We start from the raw sequence: 21,649 nt of genomic DNA on the forward strand, positions 1-21,649 counted from the left end.
AATAAAAATGAACAAATAGACATTACACCTTACATTTCGTGGTACCTGCTGGGTGCACAACTGTGTACAGGCTGAATAAAGAAGGATCCTGGCCCTTGCATCCAACCAATAGAGGTGATATTTAAAGGGACACTTATGCTCGTCTAGATAGAGGGCATAATTCTTTTGGTCTGCATTCTCCCAGAATTCTAGGCTAAGATCCCATGTTGGGTGGATCCTTTTCATCACTGCTAATAGATGCCCTTGCCTGATGTCAGATCTAGGTCTGGTGCTTTCAGCCAAAAGTATCGCTGCATTGACATTTTAGATTGTGGTTGTTGAGTCTCCCTAGGCTCCAAATCAGAATACCGGTTGACATTTTAATAATTTCTCAGAATATATATACACAATGTTGTACTCTGCTAGATAATTCGCGGTGCTGTATTTCTTACATTTCTGATGCTAAGTGTTGCCATCCATGTATTAGTACTCAAGCTGGCTTTTTTTTTGCAGTGGAACGATCAAGAGTCGGCCTTTCTTCATTGGCTGGCGAGGGAACTGACTATATCAATGCTTCCTATATCATGGTAAGTTTAAGCTTGGCATTAAATACAGTTGATGACAAAGCTGGGACAAAGTTGCCTTGCAGTGACATTGATTGAAGACACGGAATGACAGTCAAGAACATTTAGTGAGGAATGGGTTGCACATAGATTAAGACATAAGAGCAAAACATCTCAACAGTATATATGTTTAGGAAGCTCGATCCCAAGGTGTGATCTAAGACCCTAAGTCCCTGGTACATTTAGAATATAGACATACAACCGGATGAAATCAAAGAGACATGTAGCTTAATGCCTCAGGCATCGGTGACCAACACACATGCAAATGCTCACCAACTCAGGGGGCACTTATGCGTCAACTGCTTATAGTTCAGTCCTTTAAGCGTACCCTGGCTCATGATACAAAATAAATCAACTAGTGCCCATGGCTGTGCGCCTACTAGCAAGCCACATGCCAATCACAAACTGCAGCCAGCTTCTACAAGGAAGGAAGTGCCATGTACGTTCTGTCAAAGAGGCCTGTTCTGCTCCTTCTGACACTAGCAGTTTCAAATCAAAATAATGTCACATGAAATAACACATTCAAATCTTCTGTGACTTGGGAACTGGGTGGTGAAATGACTGTCTAACTGAATGTCACATCCTTCATCTAAGGTATATTACCAGAATATCCAGCCCTAAATATCGTGCTACAACAATATTATGGTTGTATATCAACTACAAAAACTTTGAGAAAGTAAGTTTACATAATATAGATATACTTTATATAGCTCCTCATACATGCCTAAACAATATACATATACTTTCAAGGTAATTTGATGTGGAGTTAAAACTACAAAATCTATACTTACCTATGTCTTCTTACCTTCATGATACTTTTTTAATTGGTATTCTGCCTATGATATGTTTGTAACATGATATTTTTAGTGTCCATATTCTGTCATACCACCTCGAATATACATTAGAAGCAACCAATCTACTGTCTACTGCCTAGACAAAAATAGTGGGCTTGATTCACTTAGTACAGGCCAGAAACTGTTCTACACAGACTAGTTTGTGACCTGCCATTCATTTTGAGATGGAACTGTTGTATTAATCAGTGTATAAATTAATCAGTGGTCACTTAAGGGGAAGTGTGAGCCTCAAGCTCCCAGGCCACCTAAAATAACCATCAATAGATTGATTTAAACTAGAATCAAATCAAATGTATTCAGTTAGTTTAAAAACAATAAAGTTAAAGTTTTCTTTTCATACATTTTATGGTAATATTGTGCTCCCAAATATACAACGACACAGTGAAAATGAAATAGATGAGTTTAAAGTGTGAAAGTGTTATACAAAAAACATGTACGCAACTTGTGACTGATATAGATACAATTGTTGAATAACACCGAATCAGAGTATCATGTTCCAGATCAAATTAAAAACAGTCCTATACTATCTTGTCGACATTTCAACATTTACTTATATAAGGGTAATCATCAGGACAAAGATATATTATTGGAAGCACACAAAAATCGTGATAATCCCTGTGTTGGTTTGCAATGTAATGATGTGGTGGTCTAATCACCATCAAGGTCAGTAGAACACGCCAGCAATTTATAATGCATGACAAATTGTAAATGGCGTTATTATAGCAAGCACTGTCTGCAAATGATAAACATATATGTATAGACACTTTTGGTGGGAGTGTTGGAACGTATGATCCAGCAGGGCGATGGACTCATCAACATGCAAAAAGAAGGAAACCACCTTCAGGAGATCAGTGATCCAATATCAAGTCCGACCACAGGAGAGATCAGTGTTCCAATATCAAGTACGACCACAGGAGATCAGTGTTCCAATATCAAGTGCGACCACAAGAGATCAGTGTTTCAATATCAAGTACGACCACAGGAGATCAGTGTTCCAATATCAAGTACGACCACAGGAGATCAGTGTTCCAATATCAAGTACGACCAACGTCAAGCTATCGGTGTTTGAAGCGCCACGCTCAAGTCGTCTACACCTCTGCTTGTCTGTTGTATTAATCAGTTTCTTTCTAAAATGAGAGTTTGCTTTACAACTTTCTGCCTCATTGATACGTATGAGAGAAGAGGCAATTTGTGCCACCTGCAAGTGGCTGTGAATGCAGGAATTAATGACTGAATAACTGCATATACAGTGCAACAGCTACCCAAAGGTGCCCTGGTGCTGTAAAGACGAGGAGACCGACGGGCCCGGAAGGATATCAGACCATGGTCCCTTTATTTGCATTCTCAGATTGCTGACATATGTTTTAACAAGCTTTGGCATAGCCAATAGCTCTCGCCTTTGGGACCTTATAAGTGTTTAGTTTTCCAGCACAATAGCCGTGGTGCAACAACATCAACTGTTGCATGGCTAAACACTTATAAGGTTCCAGAGGCGAGACCTATTGGCTTTGCCAATGCTTTTTTATTAGGGCTTTGTGTTATTAATTTGATTATTTGCCATATGCACTGCAACTACTTAATTTCTTAAACTACGTTGCATTTTGCATTTATTTATGAATCTGGGGTCTGATTCTAACTAACTTTTTATTTTCTATCATAATAAATAGAATATTTAAAGAAATATATAAACTGAGAATTGGAAGATGCCTAGTTCTGCATATTTTTCCTTAGTGGTCTTGGCTGATTAATTGAGGTCAGGGTGCTCCCTTTTCCGTGAATTGACTCTCCAAAATGCTAACGAATCAGAAGGTAAACGTGTGTGTGTGTATGTGTGTTTTTGTGTGTGCGCGTGTGCATGCGTGTCTGTCTGCTTTGTGCATTTAGTGTCTGGTGTATATTAAGGGTGTGTGTATAAATGTATCTGCATGTATGCATGTATCTGTGTTCTTAGCGGGTGTTTCAGGGTGTTTGTGTGTGTGATATGTATACGCTTATTGTGTTCAGTGCATCTGCTGTGTGAATGTATATGGAAATCACGTTGAAAATGAAGCACATGGCTACTGATATAGCAACTAAGAAAACAACAAAGGGTTGTAACATGTTTTGTGTTCCTTTTCAAAAGAATGTCATTTGTTTTTGGTAAAGTTTGGTACATGAAAGCAGTGACGAGTATATTGTAGAAAATTATTAATGATGCTTAAGTATCTTATTGAATATGTGGTGTTTCAAATGTACACCTGGAAACCCTCAGCCAAACAGAAAGAAAGATGGCGCATCCAAAATATATTGATTTAGATGTCCTCATGCGAAGGTTTATAATGAGTACTTGAAAGGTATTCCACCAGAGTATTGCCTCAGACATATTGTGCTATCATAATGTTAGGGACAAGAAAATCAAAGACCAAAATAGTGCCAATGTAACTGTATATAGGTTAGTATAGGTTTACTTTACTCCACATCTATGTCCCTTGATATTACGCATATCATCAAGGGACAATGATGTAAAATTAAGAATAGTAAATCTTTACTTATCTACACCCATTTCCCAATTATTTGGTTCTCAATATTTTATCAATAAAATTATGGCAACACAATATTGTTGAGACAATATTCTGACGTACGGTCCACACTTACGTAACGGAGGTAGCACTAAGATAGTGGTTGATTGGTTAAACTTCCATGAATATATTGAAGAACTCCCTCCCCTAGCTGTATTCGTTTAGAGGTTAACATTGACAATCCTCTCAGTTTTGAGTGCAATAGTATTCTGTAGTGCCAAAATCTATAAAATATTGAAAAACCAAAAACCTCGTCATAAAATAAAGAATACACAATGCATTTTGTATAGGAAATTCGAAAAAATACACTGTATCCTATATCCAGATCAATATTGTGAATAACATCAATATTTTCATATACAAAAATACCCACATGAAAATGGCTCTGTGCCGACTTGTACCAATGGTGTAGCAAGGAGGGGGGAGAGTGGAAGGGGGAGGTGGTGTCCCCCCACGCTTAACTGCGGCCCTCGTGGGCCGGCTGCTGAGGAAATCACCAGCACCCCCAGCTCTCACACACGGCCGCAGGGCGGCAAATGCAGGGGTCACCACGGGTGGCCATAGGTCTAGCTATGCCACTGGCCCTGCCAGCGGGTGCCAAGCCCCTTGCTGGGGTATATGCAGTGGAGTTGAGAGGCAGAGCTTTGTATGGGTTGCCTACCCAGTGCTAGAATGCATAGTGAAGGGCAGGACCCTACATGAGGCACCATGTCCATGGTGCTGAGTTTATGGTGTAAGAAAAAGAGCTGAAGTTAGGCTTGCTTCTGGTGAATGTTCAATATTGTGTGGCAGAGGATGGAACCCTACAGCGGTGCAAATTCTCCATATGAGGGTGGAGTCTTGCATGGGTGGGTCAAGTACCCAGTTGTGAAATGTGTTGTGGAGTAAAAAATACAGTGTTTTTTCCGGGTGGCTGAGCTCCCACTACGAAATGTGCAGTGCAAATAGGGGGTAGAACACTGCATGTGATTGAGGACAGTGAGCTGGACAGAAGTTACAAAGCTCACTGATGGGGAATGTGTAGTGAAAGTTAGAGCTTCGTATTGGAGTAGCAAACCCAAAACTAGGATATTTGTTGTGTAGGATAAAATTGTGCCAGGGTACCAAGGACCCTGCTGGAGAACGGACAGTGAAGGTGTGAATGCTGAAAAAAATACCAAAAAAAGAATTTGGTTCTCTGCAGCTGTGCTGTCTGCACCACTGATTCGGAGATGGGCACAGGGCCTGGCCAGTGACTAGGTCCTGCATGCAGTCTCTACGGCACACAGGGTAGGATTGTGCGCACCGGGGATAGGCTGACCATAGGGAGGTCTGAAAAGGGGTTCCTAGCTCTACGAGACAGCCTGAAGAAGAAGAACATAATGTTCTCATTTATCGGCCCATCCAGATTCAGGATTACAGACAGGGGAGGTGCACGCATCTTCGAAGACCCCAAAGAATTAAGGAAATATCTTGAAGGTCTATACCCACTAGACATGGAGACCTCCCAGTCAGCCAGCGCCAAGAAAAGGGCCTCGCCCGAGCTGGTTCATTAGTGAGCTAACCTCAACTCAATAATCACATCATAAGAATAAACCGAAGAAACCATATCTACCTCATAAGCTATTTCACAGACTTCCTCAGCATCAAAATGATCTGAAAATATACCTACCTCAAGAAGCATTCTGAAACACGCACAACAAAACTTACAACAGTAAAGTCGCCAGCCTCAGAAAACGATTGAAGGGACACCAATCCAAAGAACAAGACACCAGCAGAGACTGAACCAGGGATCCCCCAGTGAGAAACCCACTAGACCAGATGAAGGGAAAGCAGCCAGAGACTCAGCCACCAGAAACCACAACAACGCGAGTTGACACTGCCAATATATCCTTTTGTGAGCAAGACTAAGTACAATGTGAAAAGCAAGTATCAAGGAGAGTGGGTGGGGGGAAGAGGGGGAGAGGAAAGAATAGCAGACAAACAAGAACGGGATACAGGCAATAAGAGGGCATTGAGATCTGATATGCCCCCCCTCCCTTCCCTCTTCGACCGACTAACAGCTGAGACTAAGCAAAAAAGGGCCATGATCGGGGGTGGGGGGGGGAGGTCCCTAAATCTATACCTGCCTCAAAAGCAGCAGGAAGAAAGCAGGAAAGAAGGACCATTATAGCACAGTGGTGTACTACAACAGAATATCAACCTCAGGGAGACTGACCGGCGACCTTGTCGTCGCACGTTCAACATACATTGTTTCCTATGTAGAGGAGGGAGGGAGGGGAGAGAGGGGGGGCACTTCTATTACCAGTGTTTATATTTTCCATACTAACATCTACTGTCCTCTCACTTTTCTATCATCTCTCTCACTTGCAAGAAGTCAGACCATAGGCCTCACTGTCCAAATCTATCACGGAACATGCATGGGCCGCTCACGGGACAAACACCGGGAAAATGAGCCTAGCTGGGGAGGGGAAAACACGAAACACTGGGGCCGCAGAGTAGTGCTACCAACCAACATTGATCGCAGATAATGGCTCCAACCAATAAACTTCTATTAACGGCGGACATAAAAATAGTATGCCTCAATGTGAAGGGGCTCAACCACCCAGTCAAGCGCAAGAAAATACTTGACTGTCTTGCCAAGACCAAAGGGGATGTGGTCCTCCTACAGGAAACCAAGCTGTCCTTTGAGGACCTAAGCCTAGTTAAGGCCAGATGGATATCACAAACAGCATGCTCCCGAGCAGAGGGGAAAAACGGGGGGTAATAGCGCTACTATCCAGAAACTCTAACTTGACAATAGAAGCTCAATACCACGACAAAGTAGGAAGATTTGTACTAACACACTTGAAAAGAGGGGAGGACCGCATACACGTCGCCAACATTTACGGCGCTAACAATGACAACCCAACCTCCTGGGAAGACGTAGCACAGAAACTAGACTCCTTACCAAAGGACGACCTCACGGTGGTCGCAGGTGACTTCAATGTCCCCCTAGACCAGACACTAGATAGGCAAACAAAATCCCACTCACAACCCTCCAAAGCGCAAACCACGCTGAAAAAAAACTGCGCTAAACTCAACCTCAAAGACCCCTGGCGACGCCAACACCCAGACACCAGAGACTACACCTTCTACTCCACCCCACACAACTCATACAGCAGAATAGATTACATCCTTATTACAGTTCCACACACACACCTAGTAAAACACACAGAGATAGCCCCGAGACTGGTGTCGGACAATTCATGCATTACCCTTAAGCTGAGTGGGTGCCACAACAAGGATATCCCCCGTTGGTGGCTTTTCAATAGTGACCTCTTAACTGACCCTGAAAACAAAAAAAAGATAGCAGAGGTCATAAATGAACACCTCAGACACAACGACACACTAGACATCAAACTAAACACACTGTGGGATGTGCTTAAGGCGACGATTAGAGGCACAATAATGGAGCTTAAGGCCAAAATCAACAGAACTGCAAAGCTGCAGCTAGCACAGCTGGAACAAAGCATTTAGAAACTAGAGGCAGACCATATCTCGGCCTCACACAACGCCACTATCCTACGCGAACTAACTAAAAGGAAATATGAGTTTAACAAAATACTGAGTGAAAGGGCCAGGTTGTGGATCAACAAGTACAAGGCCATAAACCTCTGCGAGGCCACAAGGCGGAGCAACAGCTAGCCTCCTACCTAAAATATAAACGCAACCAATTTACAATATCATCCATCACAGATTCCCAGAAAAAAAACACACAAAACACAAGGACATCCTAAAAACCTTCCAGGAGTTCTACCAGGAACTCTACAAAAACGACCAAAACTTCGACCCGGAGGCGTGCAGAAAATACCTCGCCAGAATAGACCTCTCTAAACTATCAAGCGCAGAACCGCAAAGTCTAGGGCAAGAAATTAGCGCACCTGAAATCGAAAGGGCAACCAAGTCAATGAAAGACAACAAGGCTCCAGGGCCGGACGGATACACAATGGCCTTCTACAAGGCCTTCCAAGAGCAATTGGGACCCACCATAAAGAGGCTGTTCAACCACTGTGCTGACAATGAGTTGGTTTCACAATCCATGTCTGAGGCCAATATAGTGGTGATACCTAAAGAGGGCAAGGACGCTTTCCTACCCAAGAACTACAGGCCTATCTCCTTAATCAACGTAGACTGCAAGATCTACACAAAAATTTTGGCCACAAGACTAAACCAAGTTCTACCGAACCTAATAAGCAACTCACAAGTAGGGTTCCTTAAGACCCACTTGTCGAGCGATAACACAAGACTTCTCTGCCATATATTAGAATACACCTCCAAAAGGACCGAGCCAGCTGTGGCCATCGCCCTCGACGCCGAGAAGGCCTTCGATAGAGTTTTGTGGGCCTTCCTCAACCAATGCATGCAATCATTCAACTTGGGGGAGGGATACATTAAGATGGTGATGGCACTATATGGAGACCCAAGGGCGCGTATAGTAATAAATGGATCGCTTTCGGAACCCCTCAACATGCAGCGTGGCACCAGACAGGGCTGCCCACTATCCCCCTCACTCTTTCTACTATCCCTAGAACCCCTGATCAGAGATATTAAAGCGAATGCCGAAATAAAGGGGGTCAGCATAAGAGACGTGGACATTAAACTAGCCTCCTATGCGGACGATGACCTCATTGTGACGGAGCAACCCGAGACCTCTATCGCAGCCCTGATGGAGTCCATAGAGCTATACTCGGCACAGTCAGGATACAAGCTCAACAGAGACAAATCAGAGTGCAAGACCCTTAACATCCACACCACAAGAGAGTCGTTGGGAGGGTCGGGACTCACCTGGCAGAAAGGCTTCATTAAATACCTGGGGATCCACTTCGGTAATGAGCTTATGACCACACTCAACAAAAATAAAAAAATACTACTAGAGAAAATAAAGACACTCCTAGAGTCCTGGTTTGCCAAATTTATAACATGGTGGGGCAGGATAGAGACAATCAGGATGATGATCACCCCAATGATCAACTACCTGGTGAGCATGCTCCCTTTGATACTCGTGAATGACTTCTCCGCAGAGTGGATAAACTAATCACTAATTTCCTATGGCGAGGGAAAAATGCACGCATAAGCATAAAAAACTCAGACTAAACAATACACTGGGAGAAGTAAACCTAGCAGACTTTAGATCCTACCAGACGGCATTCTTAGCAAAACAAGGTTCTGCATGGCTAACACCCCCTCAACCCTACACCCCAGCATAGCTACTAGTAGAGCGAGCCATACTAAACAACCTCAACCCGCTGGTGCTCCTGACAGCGAATAAGCTAACACATGCCTCCAGTCCTATCTTCAAGAATACGAAAAATGCCCTGCTCAAAATTGACAAAAAAATGGAGAATAGAGTAAAGAACTCAAAATGGGAATCCCTATGGGCCAACAGTAAGTTCAAATACAACGGTCTATGCCTTCAACTCGAAACAAGGATTGAGAGAGGCATCTCACACCCAGTGCAGCTTGAAGGTGAAGGTCAACCCTACACTTTTGAAATGCTTAGAGGGATGCACAACCTCCCGACAATAGAGCTCAACAACTTCCTTAAAATCAAGACAGCCCTCTCAAAAGCCAAGCTCTCGCCACACATCCCCTCAATCATTCAGTACGCCGCCAATCTCAATAAAATAGGCCATCATGTTTCTCACCTATGTAAACTACTATGCCCAAAGACCACCAAACTCAACGACAAAACCACTAACTACTGGGCAAAGCAGACTGAGACCCCACTCACCGAGCAGGAGCTAGCTCTCCTCCGGTCTTCGCCATCACGCAACAAAATTACACCAGCACTGTCACAAACAAAATTCTGGCTCCTCCACAAAACCTTCTGGACACCCGCCCGGCTAGCATCATTAGGAGACGACAACTTATGCTAGAACTGTACCAGGGATAAGGGGTATCTGGCACATCTCATATACTATTGCCCCAAACTCAAAAAGTTCTGGGAACAAATCTTTGACTTCATTGAAAATGCATTGGGATGCACAATAAACCCGCCTTTCTCCTCCCTCACTACAGCTTTCATAACTGCACATCTCCCCACACAACAGGACAAAGACCTCCTTGACATCCTTCTGACCGCAGCAGTCAAGCTTGTCCTCACCAACTGGAAAGATACCGCTAAAACATCATACAGGTGCTGGTTTACCTGGGTGACATACCTCAGAGGAGCAGATAGCACTGCCCTGCAAAACTCACCCTGGAAACCACCATCTAGGGGGATGTGGAAATCACTGGACACCTTCCTAGAATCCCGGACGGAGCAGATTATCCAAACGCTGTCCCCAACCCAGACTAGGCTTAGAGCCAAACATCACTTCTTGCACACTATCCCTCTTCTCTTTCCTTTCTACACTTTTCTATCCCTATTCTACCCTCGACGGTCAACACAGAGGGCTCCAGATGGCTAAGCTTAAAAGGGCAATTTGCACTGTTTGTAACAACAAATAAGCTTTTATGTAACTATTGTTCCTTTTGGTGACGATATGTAACAACTAACTGGACCTCTCAATTGCAATACGAATGTACCTGTTTTGTAGAAAATAATAAAAAAATACCTGAAATTAAAAAAAAGAAAATGTACTGCATTATGGTGAACTCGGCTGCCCTGGGGGCAGCGCATTCCCGTGAAAAACAGAGTGGCTGCTTTGAAGCTGCTCTGTGTTTTCACAGTGCAGGTGGCAACCCGCCTGCACTTTGAAGGGGGAATAGAGATCCCTTGCAGGCGGGTGCCGTGAGTGACTGCTCTCGCCTGCAAGGGGCTGTCTGGTGGGCTCCAGAGGGATGCCATCAGGTGGGGCACTGTCAGCACGTCTCCTGAGAGCCTCTTTGCCTCGGTGCCTGCGTCTGTAATATGACGCGGGTGCAGAGGGGAAGGGATTCCCTCATTTGCATGGAGCACGCTGCCATGCAAATGAGGGGATGCCCTCTGGTGATAGCCCTGGCACTTTATGCCCATCAGCACATCAGTATTACAGAAAGGGACGCACAAGCGTCTGCAGCGACTTTCTGTAATACTGAAGTGCCCCAGGGGCATGCAAAGCAGGCACAAACGCCCGTTGCACTCCCAGGGCACTTGTAAAATACGGCCCCTGATAGCTATCTGGTTTTCACCACAACTGGTCGTTCCCTAGCATCCTGCCGCCAGGCCGCAGATGCCTTTCAGAACACCCAGTACTTCCTATTAATCCTTACCACACACCACTGATGACAATCATCAGCAGCACCATTGGGGTTTAGCTTGTAACTCATAGTGCATGTCAGACCTATTTTCTTTGCTAATGGTGCTTTAAGAATGTACTAGTTTTGTATGTTAAGAGTAAGGAGTGCCTATAGATTACATCCATATAATAGTCTCAGCAGCTATCACTTTCTATATGTTCTTTGAGAAACAGACATTCTGATATTAAATCAATCAAGCTGGTAAGAAATGCCTTCCTGGGATGGAAATAATTTTCCACCTCTTATTTCCAGCCATAACAAGCAAATGTCTGAGTGCGCCAACTATAGGGGACTGCTGTACCTGAAGGCAAAGTAAGCCCAGCTAAGGGCACATTTGTCTATGCTCTATAGGCAAACACAGCACAGCTGGGGAAATTACTGGCCTTCAGAATTCACCAACTCTGCTTTAGGCACATACAGAGGGAGACCAGATCCTATAAAAACTGCACTAATGCATGCCCAACCCAATTTCAACTGTAATTTTTACTCGCAACAGAAGCAGAAAGCTAAAAAATAGACTGGACCATAAGCCTATAGGATATAAGGACATATTGTTCTTTTTGTTATAAATAAGTGCACTGGGATTGCTTTCCTATTTTTTTCATCTCCATAACAAAGTATATGCTTGCTTGCCTTATGCTACCTTGAGTTATACTAAACAAAAATAACCCTGTTTGAATTGTAATAAATTATACAATAATTAAAACTCATAAAACTGAGCTAAATTAATTGCTATTAATTCTATTAGGTTCTGGAACTGTATTGAAACACATTTAGTTTTATTGAACTAAATAGAAAGAAAGTATAAAATACCATTAGACCAATGTTTTTTGTACAAAACGCTAAGCTATATTAAAATTTGAAATCACGTAGAATTTTATGAAAATAATCACAATGCATTATCAAATTATTCAATGTATTGCTTATATGTACATTATATGTATACCCTGGTAATTGAACAGCACACAATGCATTTATTATGTTAAATGATCTTTTAAAAGAAATAATTATTTTTTAATGTTATAAAATTAAATAAAAATATGAAAAATGTAAAACATTCTATTAAAGTATTTCACCAATATGTTACAATAAATGATATGAAGTTGTTTAAAACAATCTGTTATATAGTCTGGTTATAGCCACAGGTTTGCAGATTAATCCAGCAAACTATTATCACAGGAGTCACACTGTTGGACCAATGCAATTCAGCAAACTCTGAGAGCATCATTTACTGTTTGAGGGAGGGGCTAGCCACAGAAAGAAAAATTGTTGCATGAAACAAAATTATTTATGAGGAGGCAACAGCATTCATCTTTTCTAGTTCTGTGAATTATGACAATTGCTATTTTGTATGTAAAAGTATGTCATGTTAGTAGCCTTTTCTCCTTGATTCACTGAACTAATGTAAAAAACAAGCCCAGCAGCAAACCTCTTACCGGTAAACTAATATCATTAACTTAGTTCCTGTAGATAGCTTTTCCCCATAAAAAGGAAATTAATGTCATTTGTAACATGTGCACTTCATCTACTGCACTGTAAACAAAGTACCTAGCTGCTCCCTTATACATGCTACGTATTTGTTATCTTGGCATGCTACTCTTTCTGACCTGAAATGTTAACAAGGTATTCTAGTGCTGCAAGCAATACTATTTCTAAAATCGACTTACAAAGTAAATACACATTTGCTATCAATAGAAATTCAAGGGCATATTATGAGAAAATGGGCGATTTGTATGGTGTGGTTATGTGACCTCATCGTGTAATATAATTACAGACACCTTAAGGACCCTTAGGTTTCGTTTGTCAAACCTACAGCTCAACCCTGGGCTGCTGTTGCTCTGACCAGCAAGGCTCACACAAAGGAACACATGTAAAGCATTTAAACAGCACCAAAACAAATGAAGAAGTAATTGACAAGACACCAAAGTACAATACCAATTTATAAAATTAGAGTGTATTGTATTGTATTTTTAGACACCACAACCAAAAAGATCCACCAAAAGGTTCTGGAGTTATAGGATTTACAAGGTATGATAAATCAAAGCATTTCACTCAACCGCAAACAAGCACTGGCAAATTCCACAAATTTGGCTCTTGGAAAAGTTTTGAGGAAAAGGTTGGGCAACTACAGAAAGGAGCCATTCAGGGGAACCAGAAAGGGCCTCAGAAACAGTTACCTCCTCCGAAGAAGCAGTCTTGCAACAGTTTCTGTCACTTTATCCTTGGTCAATGGATTCCTATGGAAGTGGCCCGGATTCTGACGATACAGGTCCCTCTTCAGTTCTCTTCTCCAGTCCATTGGGATCTGAGTTCTGGGTGGCATGGGTGTCTTTTAATGCTCAGAAAATGCCCTCGGGGCAGGTTGTGATTGGAGGCCAGTGGACTTCCAGGTTCCCTCCCACTTGATTACCACTTCCTGTGAAGTGTGGCATTTGGCCATCCCAGGATGCACCATTCCGCCCAATTCCAAGATGGCAGAAACCCTCACTTGGCATCCAGAGCTCCCTAGCAGGCGCTCCCAAAGGCGTGGCTATCAAGTGGGCTACATACCCTTGGATAACCGGTTTGACAACATGTTCCCCTCTTCTTCTTGGGTGCTAGCTAGTCTGCCTAAATCAAGGGGCTGCCCTTCTCCCAAGTGGTCCTCATTTTCCCTTCAAAGGCGACTTCAGCTTTGAAGTTTGCCTTTGGGGCTGACACCCTCGTGACTTCCTGCAGGAGGAAGGTAACACCTCTCTCCATTGGAGGCCCCAATAGTCTCTTTTCCTGGGAGTTTTTAGCTCGTCTCCCCAGGAAGGCAGAAATCTGTCTCGGGTTCAGGATCCATCTGCAACTGCTAAGGGCACAGGAGATTGAAGACAACAAGTTGCACACTGCAACTGGTTACACTAATTTCCACTTGAGAACCAAGTCAGGCTTGATGTAACTAGTTGTTTGATACATTGGAATACCCACTTTGAGCACACCTTTCAGGAGTTAGCAAAGATGAGGGATGAGTGTGTAACCCTGCACTCCCCAACAGTGTGACCAGGTTTTTCCACAGTAAAAAACGGCATTTCCTTTCAGAACATGTAAAACACATATTCTGTCCATGAAATGTGCTGCACCCATTAATGACTTTAGTAAACGCAAGAGCTTTTCCCCCGAGAATTGCAGGTCTGAAAATATAATTTTTCCAATATGCTGATAATGCTATCGTCTTTGACAATGCTCAGAATGGCCTTCAGTGCTCACTGACTGCTTTGGAGCCCTACAGCAAACTAAATAACATTCAAATAAATAGCACTAAAAGCAAGATCCTAGTACTAAGCAGGAAAGCCCATAGCAAAGGAGCTTGGCAGTTGTTGGATAGGAAACTGGAGAAAGTAAATTCCATCAAATACTTGGGTGTCTGTTTCAACAAATAGGGCAGTCATATTGCCCACCTTTCCTCTCAGAAGAATGCCTGTGCACCTTTAATTTCAACTTTCTGCTTGCTGCTACAAAAAATGAATGGCCCCAGCTTGTTTGCGGTCTGTAAGGTCATCAATAGTAAGCTAATGCCAACTTTGATGTATGGAGCTTTTACATTTAGAGACCGCCTGGAGTCATAGGTAGATCAAGCTCAAAACAAATGCTATCGCTCCGTATTTGCCCCTCCAAACTCTGCTCTGGCTGCATGCGTTTGAATGGACTTTAAACTATTCAGGCAAAACTAGATTCTAAATGCACGATTTCTGGCATATGGTTTAAAAGCAAAGAACTCAGTAAATGGCTCCCTGAAAGATACGATCTGGAAAATCCATACGGATGAAAAACTAAGATGATACAAATATTTGAGAGCCTCAATTGATTCTTTGAAGGATAAAGACCTCTGGGAAGCCTCCATTCCCCCTAAAGCGCTAGTGGAACATTTCTGAAGCAGGCAAAATTAATATTAAAAGATCTTGACATTGAAGCTGTAAACAGGCTTGCCTTTATCAGTTCGACCCCTCTTCTTTACAGTGAAGACAAAATATCAAGCTTCCTGGACTATCTGTTGAATATGCATAACAACAAAAAATGACTACGGTTAAGGTGCAGTAAAATTTGCCTTAACGAGTACCGCTTTGGCCGGTTAACTGGATCATCGAAGCGGGTCTGTAGACTCTGCGGGTCAACAGCAGAGTCTCTATTGCACGTAACCTGGATCTGTGAGCCATTATTGGTGCTGAGACGCTTCTGGCTACTTTCTGTCTCTCTGCAGTACATATAAGATCATGCCAGGAAGCAATTTCTGCCTGTTTATCCCTGCAATCACAGCAGCTAGATTCGGGAAATTTATACAACATGCAGTTAAGATGATGGAAGAACTTTCAGATTATAAGTCAACCAATTTGAAGTCTTGGGGCACAGACTTTGACCAACTTGATAATAACTAGATACTAGTATACCACCAACCAGACTTGTTCACACACAGTGATCTGCTCTTCCACCTATACACTGGAACAAAATCCAGTACTAAAGCACATATGACTCTCCGGGATAGATAGGGTCATCGTTGACCTGAAATGATGTAGAACTAAAATGGGTAGCCCTCTAGATAAATGACAGTGGCATTCCAACTGAAATAAAATACAAGACCTGCAAGGTATGCATGTGTGTGTGTGCACTTCTGTTTGATCATGCATGTGCAATGACTATAATTGGATTACTGCAATTCCTGAGCATCTCATCATCCCTTAAAAACACCAATACTTACCACATAACCACATTGACTCTAAGCAATTGAAAGCCTTACAACAACTGTGTAAAGGACTTGAGAGAATGTGGTGCAAAAGACTACTCTCAAACAGTTAAATGAAAACATAATCTACCCATCAAATAATAAAGTGTACTTGTAAGGCAGGCTCATTACTCATTAATGCCTGTTGCATTATTAATGTTCACAGTCAATCTAAATAATTTTTTTAATAGTTAACACATTTTCAAACCCCTCTTCTTGTAGAATGTTTGTCCATCAATATGTGAAGTTGTGTGAATCATCTTCTTTTTAATCATCAAGATTTTTCAGAAAATGCTCTTCAATGCTACTTGTGTCGGTCTGATTGTACTATTATTGTTGAGGAAAATTCCACTGTTATCCAGCTACACAAATTCTACCCAACTAACATCAGTAATATCATTATGATACCCAAGCCACCAAATCTGGTTCTCCAATGTCTCACTCACATATTCCATTTGACATCCAAAACCAAGGGTCCTGTGCTCACTGATATCATCAATTCCTCTTTCCAAACTGTTTCAGTGCCTCTTAACTAGAACCAGGCACTGATTAAACTTCTCCGGAAAAAACTCTCAGCCGACCACATCATTCCTTGTAATTTCCTTGCTTTATTCCTTTTTCACATAATGGCCAATATAGCCAAGATAGTAGTTAATAAACGAGTCTCTTCTTTCATCAATGAACAGTCTATACTGATTCAGGCACAGGAAGGCTTCCGTACCTATTATGGCACAGAGGTCAAATTACTCGCAGTGAGGATTCATCATTGTATGATCCATGATCAGGGTAGACCCACGTTTCTCATTCCCCTGGTTCTTTCCACTGCTTTTGGCCTCTTGCATTCATGTCTTCTAGATTGGATATTCCATCAGTCCGACTTTTTTATTTTTTTATCTGTGTGGTGAGGTTAAATTAACAACTTGCATTTCAGGGCCCAAACTCATATCACCCAAATCATTTTTCGAATGGATGGTGACCCAACCGCTGCCTAGGTCAATTTTGATAATTGCATGACAGGAGAAGTGAATTGGATGAACCTTCATTACCTGAAACTAAACTCCAAAAAGTTGAGGAATCGATTACTAAAAGCCACTTGTGTATTTGGGCAAACAGATGGTGGCCATCTTCTTTGAGCACTTATCCTAATCCTGCTTTCACAGTATATAATTTAGGGTTCACCTTTGATGACAAGCTTCCTTGTTCAGTTCAGTTAATGTTATATGCTCCTGTTTTCACCATTATAATATCCCCAACAAATCTTTCCTCTTATTCTTTTATTATGATGCTCATAATGGTTGGCTCAAATATGCACTATTGTAATGTGTTTTATCTTGGTCTGCGCCAATATCAAGACAAAAAAGGAAATTTGAGCAGATTCAAAATATGTCAGCCAAAGCTTTACTAGCCCTTCGCCCCCAGTGTGTACTGATCTCTCATTATTTGAAGCAACTTTATTGGCTTCTTATAATCAAGCAATCTAAACTGTGGCCCTGATGCACTTGTGTCACCCACAGTAAGGCAAACTGGTACAAAGTGTGCTATCTTGCATCAAGGAAACATCCATAGGTGGGACACGGGCGTTACCATACAACCACTTTTGGGTTTTGATGTAAATCCCTTTGCATGGACATTGGTAGGCAGGGATTAGCACCAAACAAATACACTTTTTATGGCATGGGTAAAGTTGGAGCATTTTCAAATGTCTCTAAACTTTTCTAACTGCGAATGAGTGATGCATTGTACAGAACATACACACAGTCTGAAAAGTTGTAAAGTATGTCGAAGCATAGTATTTTGTTCTGGAAGGGTACCCTTCTAGTACAAAACATATGCTAGACAATATGTCGTCCCCCTTGTCCGATTTTGCAAATGTGTATGCATTGTGCATGGTAGACTAAAGTGCAACCCTGCTAAAGGAGAGAGTAACTGCTCCATATCATAGTAGAAACGGCTTTGTCCTGCTCTCTTTCGTTAATGCAATGCATCGCAGCAACTTTGATTACTCTGCTGTGCTGCATGACTTCTTAGTAAACATGACCCTATGTATTTGTCACAAAGTCATTTATGGGCAGAGTCCATCATTCATTCATGATATTTGTATGTTATAGCAGTCTGCTAGGACTCCCCGCTCTGCCTCCTCTAATAATATTGTGCTCCCTGAGTTTTGCAAATTGCATTTGGATGGACACTTCTTTCCCTTACAGGTGCTCAGTCTCTGTAAATGCCTTTTTCAAAATCTTAGACTAAATTCTAACCATGTGCAGTTCAGGAAAGCTCTGAAAGCCTTTCTATTTTCAGCTTAATTGTCTCATTTGAGTTCTTTTTAGTATCACATAGTGCCAGATTGCCCTTTATAGGATAATTGTGTGTGCCACAAAAATAGCAAATAATAAATGCAATAACAACAAATGGGTTGAACTGAGGACTGTTAATTTTCCCAAAATATACACTTTAAGATGGTTTGTAAAAGGGTTTGTGTGTTTAATTTCCAGGTATCCCACATTCTACACAATATGCTTCTGAAGAAATAATTTGTTAATGAAATAACTCTCTATTGACTGCAGATTTAGCTAAACCCCAGATTAATATTTCTAGCCTTTATACTATAAACTAATCTTGGCAAAAGACAAAGTACAAAAATGGAATGGAGAAGTCTGATTAAAACTTGACCGTAGAAAAACAATTATTTGGGCAAAATTAGAAACACCGAATCACATTTTTCCATTTTTTTTGATGCATTGCTCCTTCAGACCAGTCTTGGGCACTTCTGAAAAATTCAATTAATGAGTTCATATTCATTAAAAAAAGGATTCTTTCATTTTCTAGGGATATCATGAAAGCAATGAATTCATTATCACCCAGCACCCACTGCAGCATACCGTCAAGGATTTCTGGAGAATGATATGGGACCACAATGCCCAGCTTGTGGTCATGCTTGCTGAAAATCAGAATGTGGTAAGGTTTGCTTTTGTATTTCATTTGAACACAGATAACTAAACAACAGATGTGTGCGATAACTGTTAAACCATTAGAAGTCGTCATCAGGTACTGCTTTTTTTTACACACAAAGGCCCTCATTACAAGTTAAGTGGAATAAGGTGAAGTATTTATGACACCTGGTAAATACCATTACCCTGGAATGAGCTATTTACTCTCTGTGTTAAATACCTCCTATTATGAGATCATATCTTGCAAATGAGGCATAACATGCAGAATCTGTATTTAACAAACTGAATTCCATATGTTTTGCCCTTCCCCCTGAAACATTTTGGGAGGTTTGACCAATAGGTATCAATCGGGGGGGAAAAGAAAGTGGGTCCGATAATTACCACACAACTCATAATTCCGATTTATCCCTGGACTTGTAACGGTGGCCCAGATGTACATTTTGTGTTGTCATTTAAACAATGGTATGTTTAAGGTGTGTTTCAAATATGTATAATAATCCTGTTCACCTTTCCTATCCATGCAACAAACATTAGGCCTCTATTGAGTTGACAGTTTTTAATCTATTGCACTGTGAACTGTAGTAATATTCAAGGCACTGTGAGTAATGTAATATGTGAAGAGGCAAGGACAATGCTGACATAACCATCACTAATATCCTAACACGAATTTATATTTTTTATGACCCAAACTTGCTTCTCAAAAAGCTTTACAGACCTATAAAGTACAATTGTGTATGTTTTAACAGGCAGAAAATGAATTTGTCTACTGGCCAAACAAAGATGAACCGATGAACTGTGAGAGTTTCATGGTAACCATGATTGGAGAAGACCACATATGTCTCTCTAATGAAGAGCAACTTGTCATCCACGACTTTATCTTAGAAGCAACACAGGTAACCAGCTATGAATGGACTGAATTACTAATTAAACAAAAGGAGATTTGGAATTCTTATTAATGCTGAGGGACAGATATTTCAGATGTTCGCAGAAACGCATGGAAAACTAAAGTTCATCCTATTTTTATTATTATTTCTTTATTAGCGATTTTTTTTTAAATTTTTTAATTTTTTTTAATTGAAATTATAATAACAACAACAACAAGAATACACAAGGCAATAAAGAATCAACGGTACGGTCTACTGTCCATGTGAAGGCTACCCAGCGATGATGCATAAGATACATTGCATAGTGTAACTTAGGGGAAGGGGGGGGCAGCAAAGAAACCAAAAGCAAGCATTATGACAAAAATGGGGAATGTCAATCAGGGGGATACTACTTCGTCAAACGACAAGTCTTGAGGGGGAGTGCATATGTCCCCACGGTATGCGTTCCATTGCGACCAGACTCTGCTCCACCTCCTGGGTCTGCCACGAGACACATACACAGTCTTCTCGCGAAACATACACCAATCGACATTCTCTGCCCACGATGTAACAGTTGGAGGTTTACTGGAACCCCAGAGCTGTGCGATATCCCTTTTGGCGATCATATTGCAAAGGGTCGCCCAGGCGGTTTGCGCCACGTTGTAATCATTAGGCTCCCAGACATTCAATAAGCAGCGTCGGGCCTCGGGTAGTAGAGCCACCCCAGTTACCCTCCCCATGATGTCATGCACGCGGGACCAGAAATCGGCCACTTCCGGGCATTCCCACAAGATATGAAGAAAGGTACCAGACATACCGCATCCACGCTTACATAGGTCGTCAGAGGCAAACCCCATTCTCACCAGACTCGGGCCCGTAACATACACCCGGTGGAGGATCTTGAGCTGAACAAACCTGAGGCGTGCAGGTATGGCAACTTCTTTCGGTGAGGACACAGCGGACTGCCAGTCCTCGTCGTCGAGTTCCAGGCCATCCGCGATCCATGAGGCCCTGAGGCGGACCAGCTGGTCCGCCCTATTGTAAATCAGTTTTTTGTAAATTAGTGAAATAGTACTGTCAGGTACATGCCCGTCAAGGATACGGTCTTCTAGGGGAGAGGACTCAGGAATGTCCGTGCCCACCGCGAAGAGTGAGAGGAGGGCATGTCGGACCTGAGCGTACCTGAAGAACTCCCTATCACTAAGTTCGAACTCCGCCCGAAGCGCCTCGAAAGACTTAACGTTGCCCTTGGACCAAAGATCCCCCACTTTAGCAATTCCAATCATATCCCATTTATCAAAGCCTTTCGTACGCCATAGATTACCCAAACACGCAGAGTCATACAGAGGAGTCGCACACGAGAACCGGTCTTTCCAACCCAAGGCCGCAGTCGCATCATGCCACACCCGCACGGCAACTTTAGTCGGTCCAGTAAGCACTCTACAGGGCCCCCTGGAATACAACGCCCTATTGAAGTTCCCCCCTGGCAATAGGTGTCTGTCCATAGCAAAAGCAGGAGCGGGATCTGGGACGTAGGTTGCATGGTTGACCGCACTTAATTGGGAGGCCCAGTAATAGCGCTTGATATCGGGGAGGGCGATACCACCGTCGTACCACGGGAGCGTGAGTTTTGACAAAGCAATGCGCGCCCTGCCGTCCCATATCAGCTGTCTCTGTAGGCTCTCCACCTCCCGGAAATAACGAGAGGGCACGAAATCAAAGAAATTTTGAAGAGCATACAAAAAACGGGGCAGCGACATCATTTTGAAAAGAGCCGCCCGACCAAGCGGTGAGAGCGGCAGCCGACGCCAACGTGCAACATCGAGCTTTAGTCGCTG

The 21,649-nt window shown here is 42.3% G+C and overlaps 1 protein-coding gene across 8 annotated transcripts in view; it reads left to right on the top strand.

Moving 5' to 3' along the window:
* PTPRZ1 (protein tyrosine phosphatase receptor type Z1) overlaps positions 1-21,649 on the top strand; it is a 656,962-nt gene that overhangs the window by 617,425 nt on the left and 17,888 nt on the right. For all 8 annotated transcript variants that reach the window (XM_078680698.1, XM_078680707.1, XM_078680718.1 and 5 more), the window contains 3 exons: positions 493-566; positions 18,827-18,955; positions 19,695-19,841. In XM_078680698.1, coding sequence (XP_078536824.1) covers positions 493-566; positions 18,827-18,955; positions 19,695-19,841 — 350 coding nt within the window. The remainder of the gene's footprint in view (positions 1-492; positions 567-18,826; positions 18,956-19,694; positions 19,842-21,649) is intronic.

The sequence above is a fragment of the Lissotriton helveticus genome, chromosome 1_1 (genome assembly GCF_964261635.1).
Source record: "Lissotriton helveticus chromosome 1_1, aLisHel1.1, whole genome shotgun sequence".
In the NCBI taxonomy this organism is placed as follows: domain Eukaryota; kingdom Metazoa; phylum Chordata; class Amphibia; order Caudata; family Salamandridae; genus Lissotriton; species Lissotriton helveticus.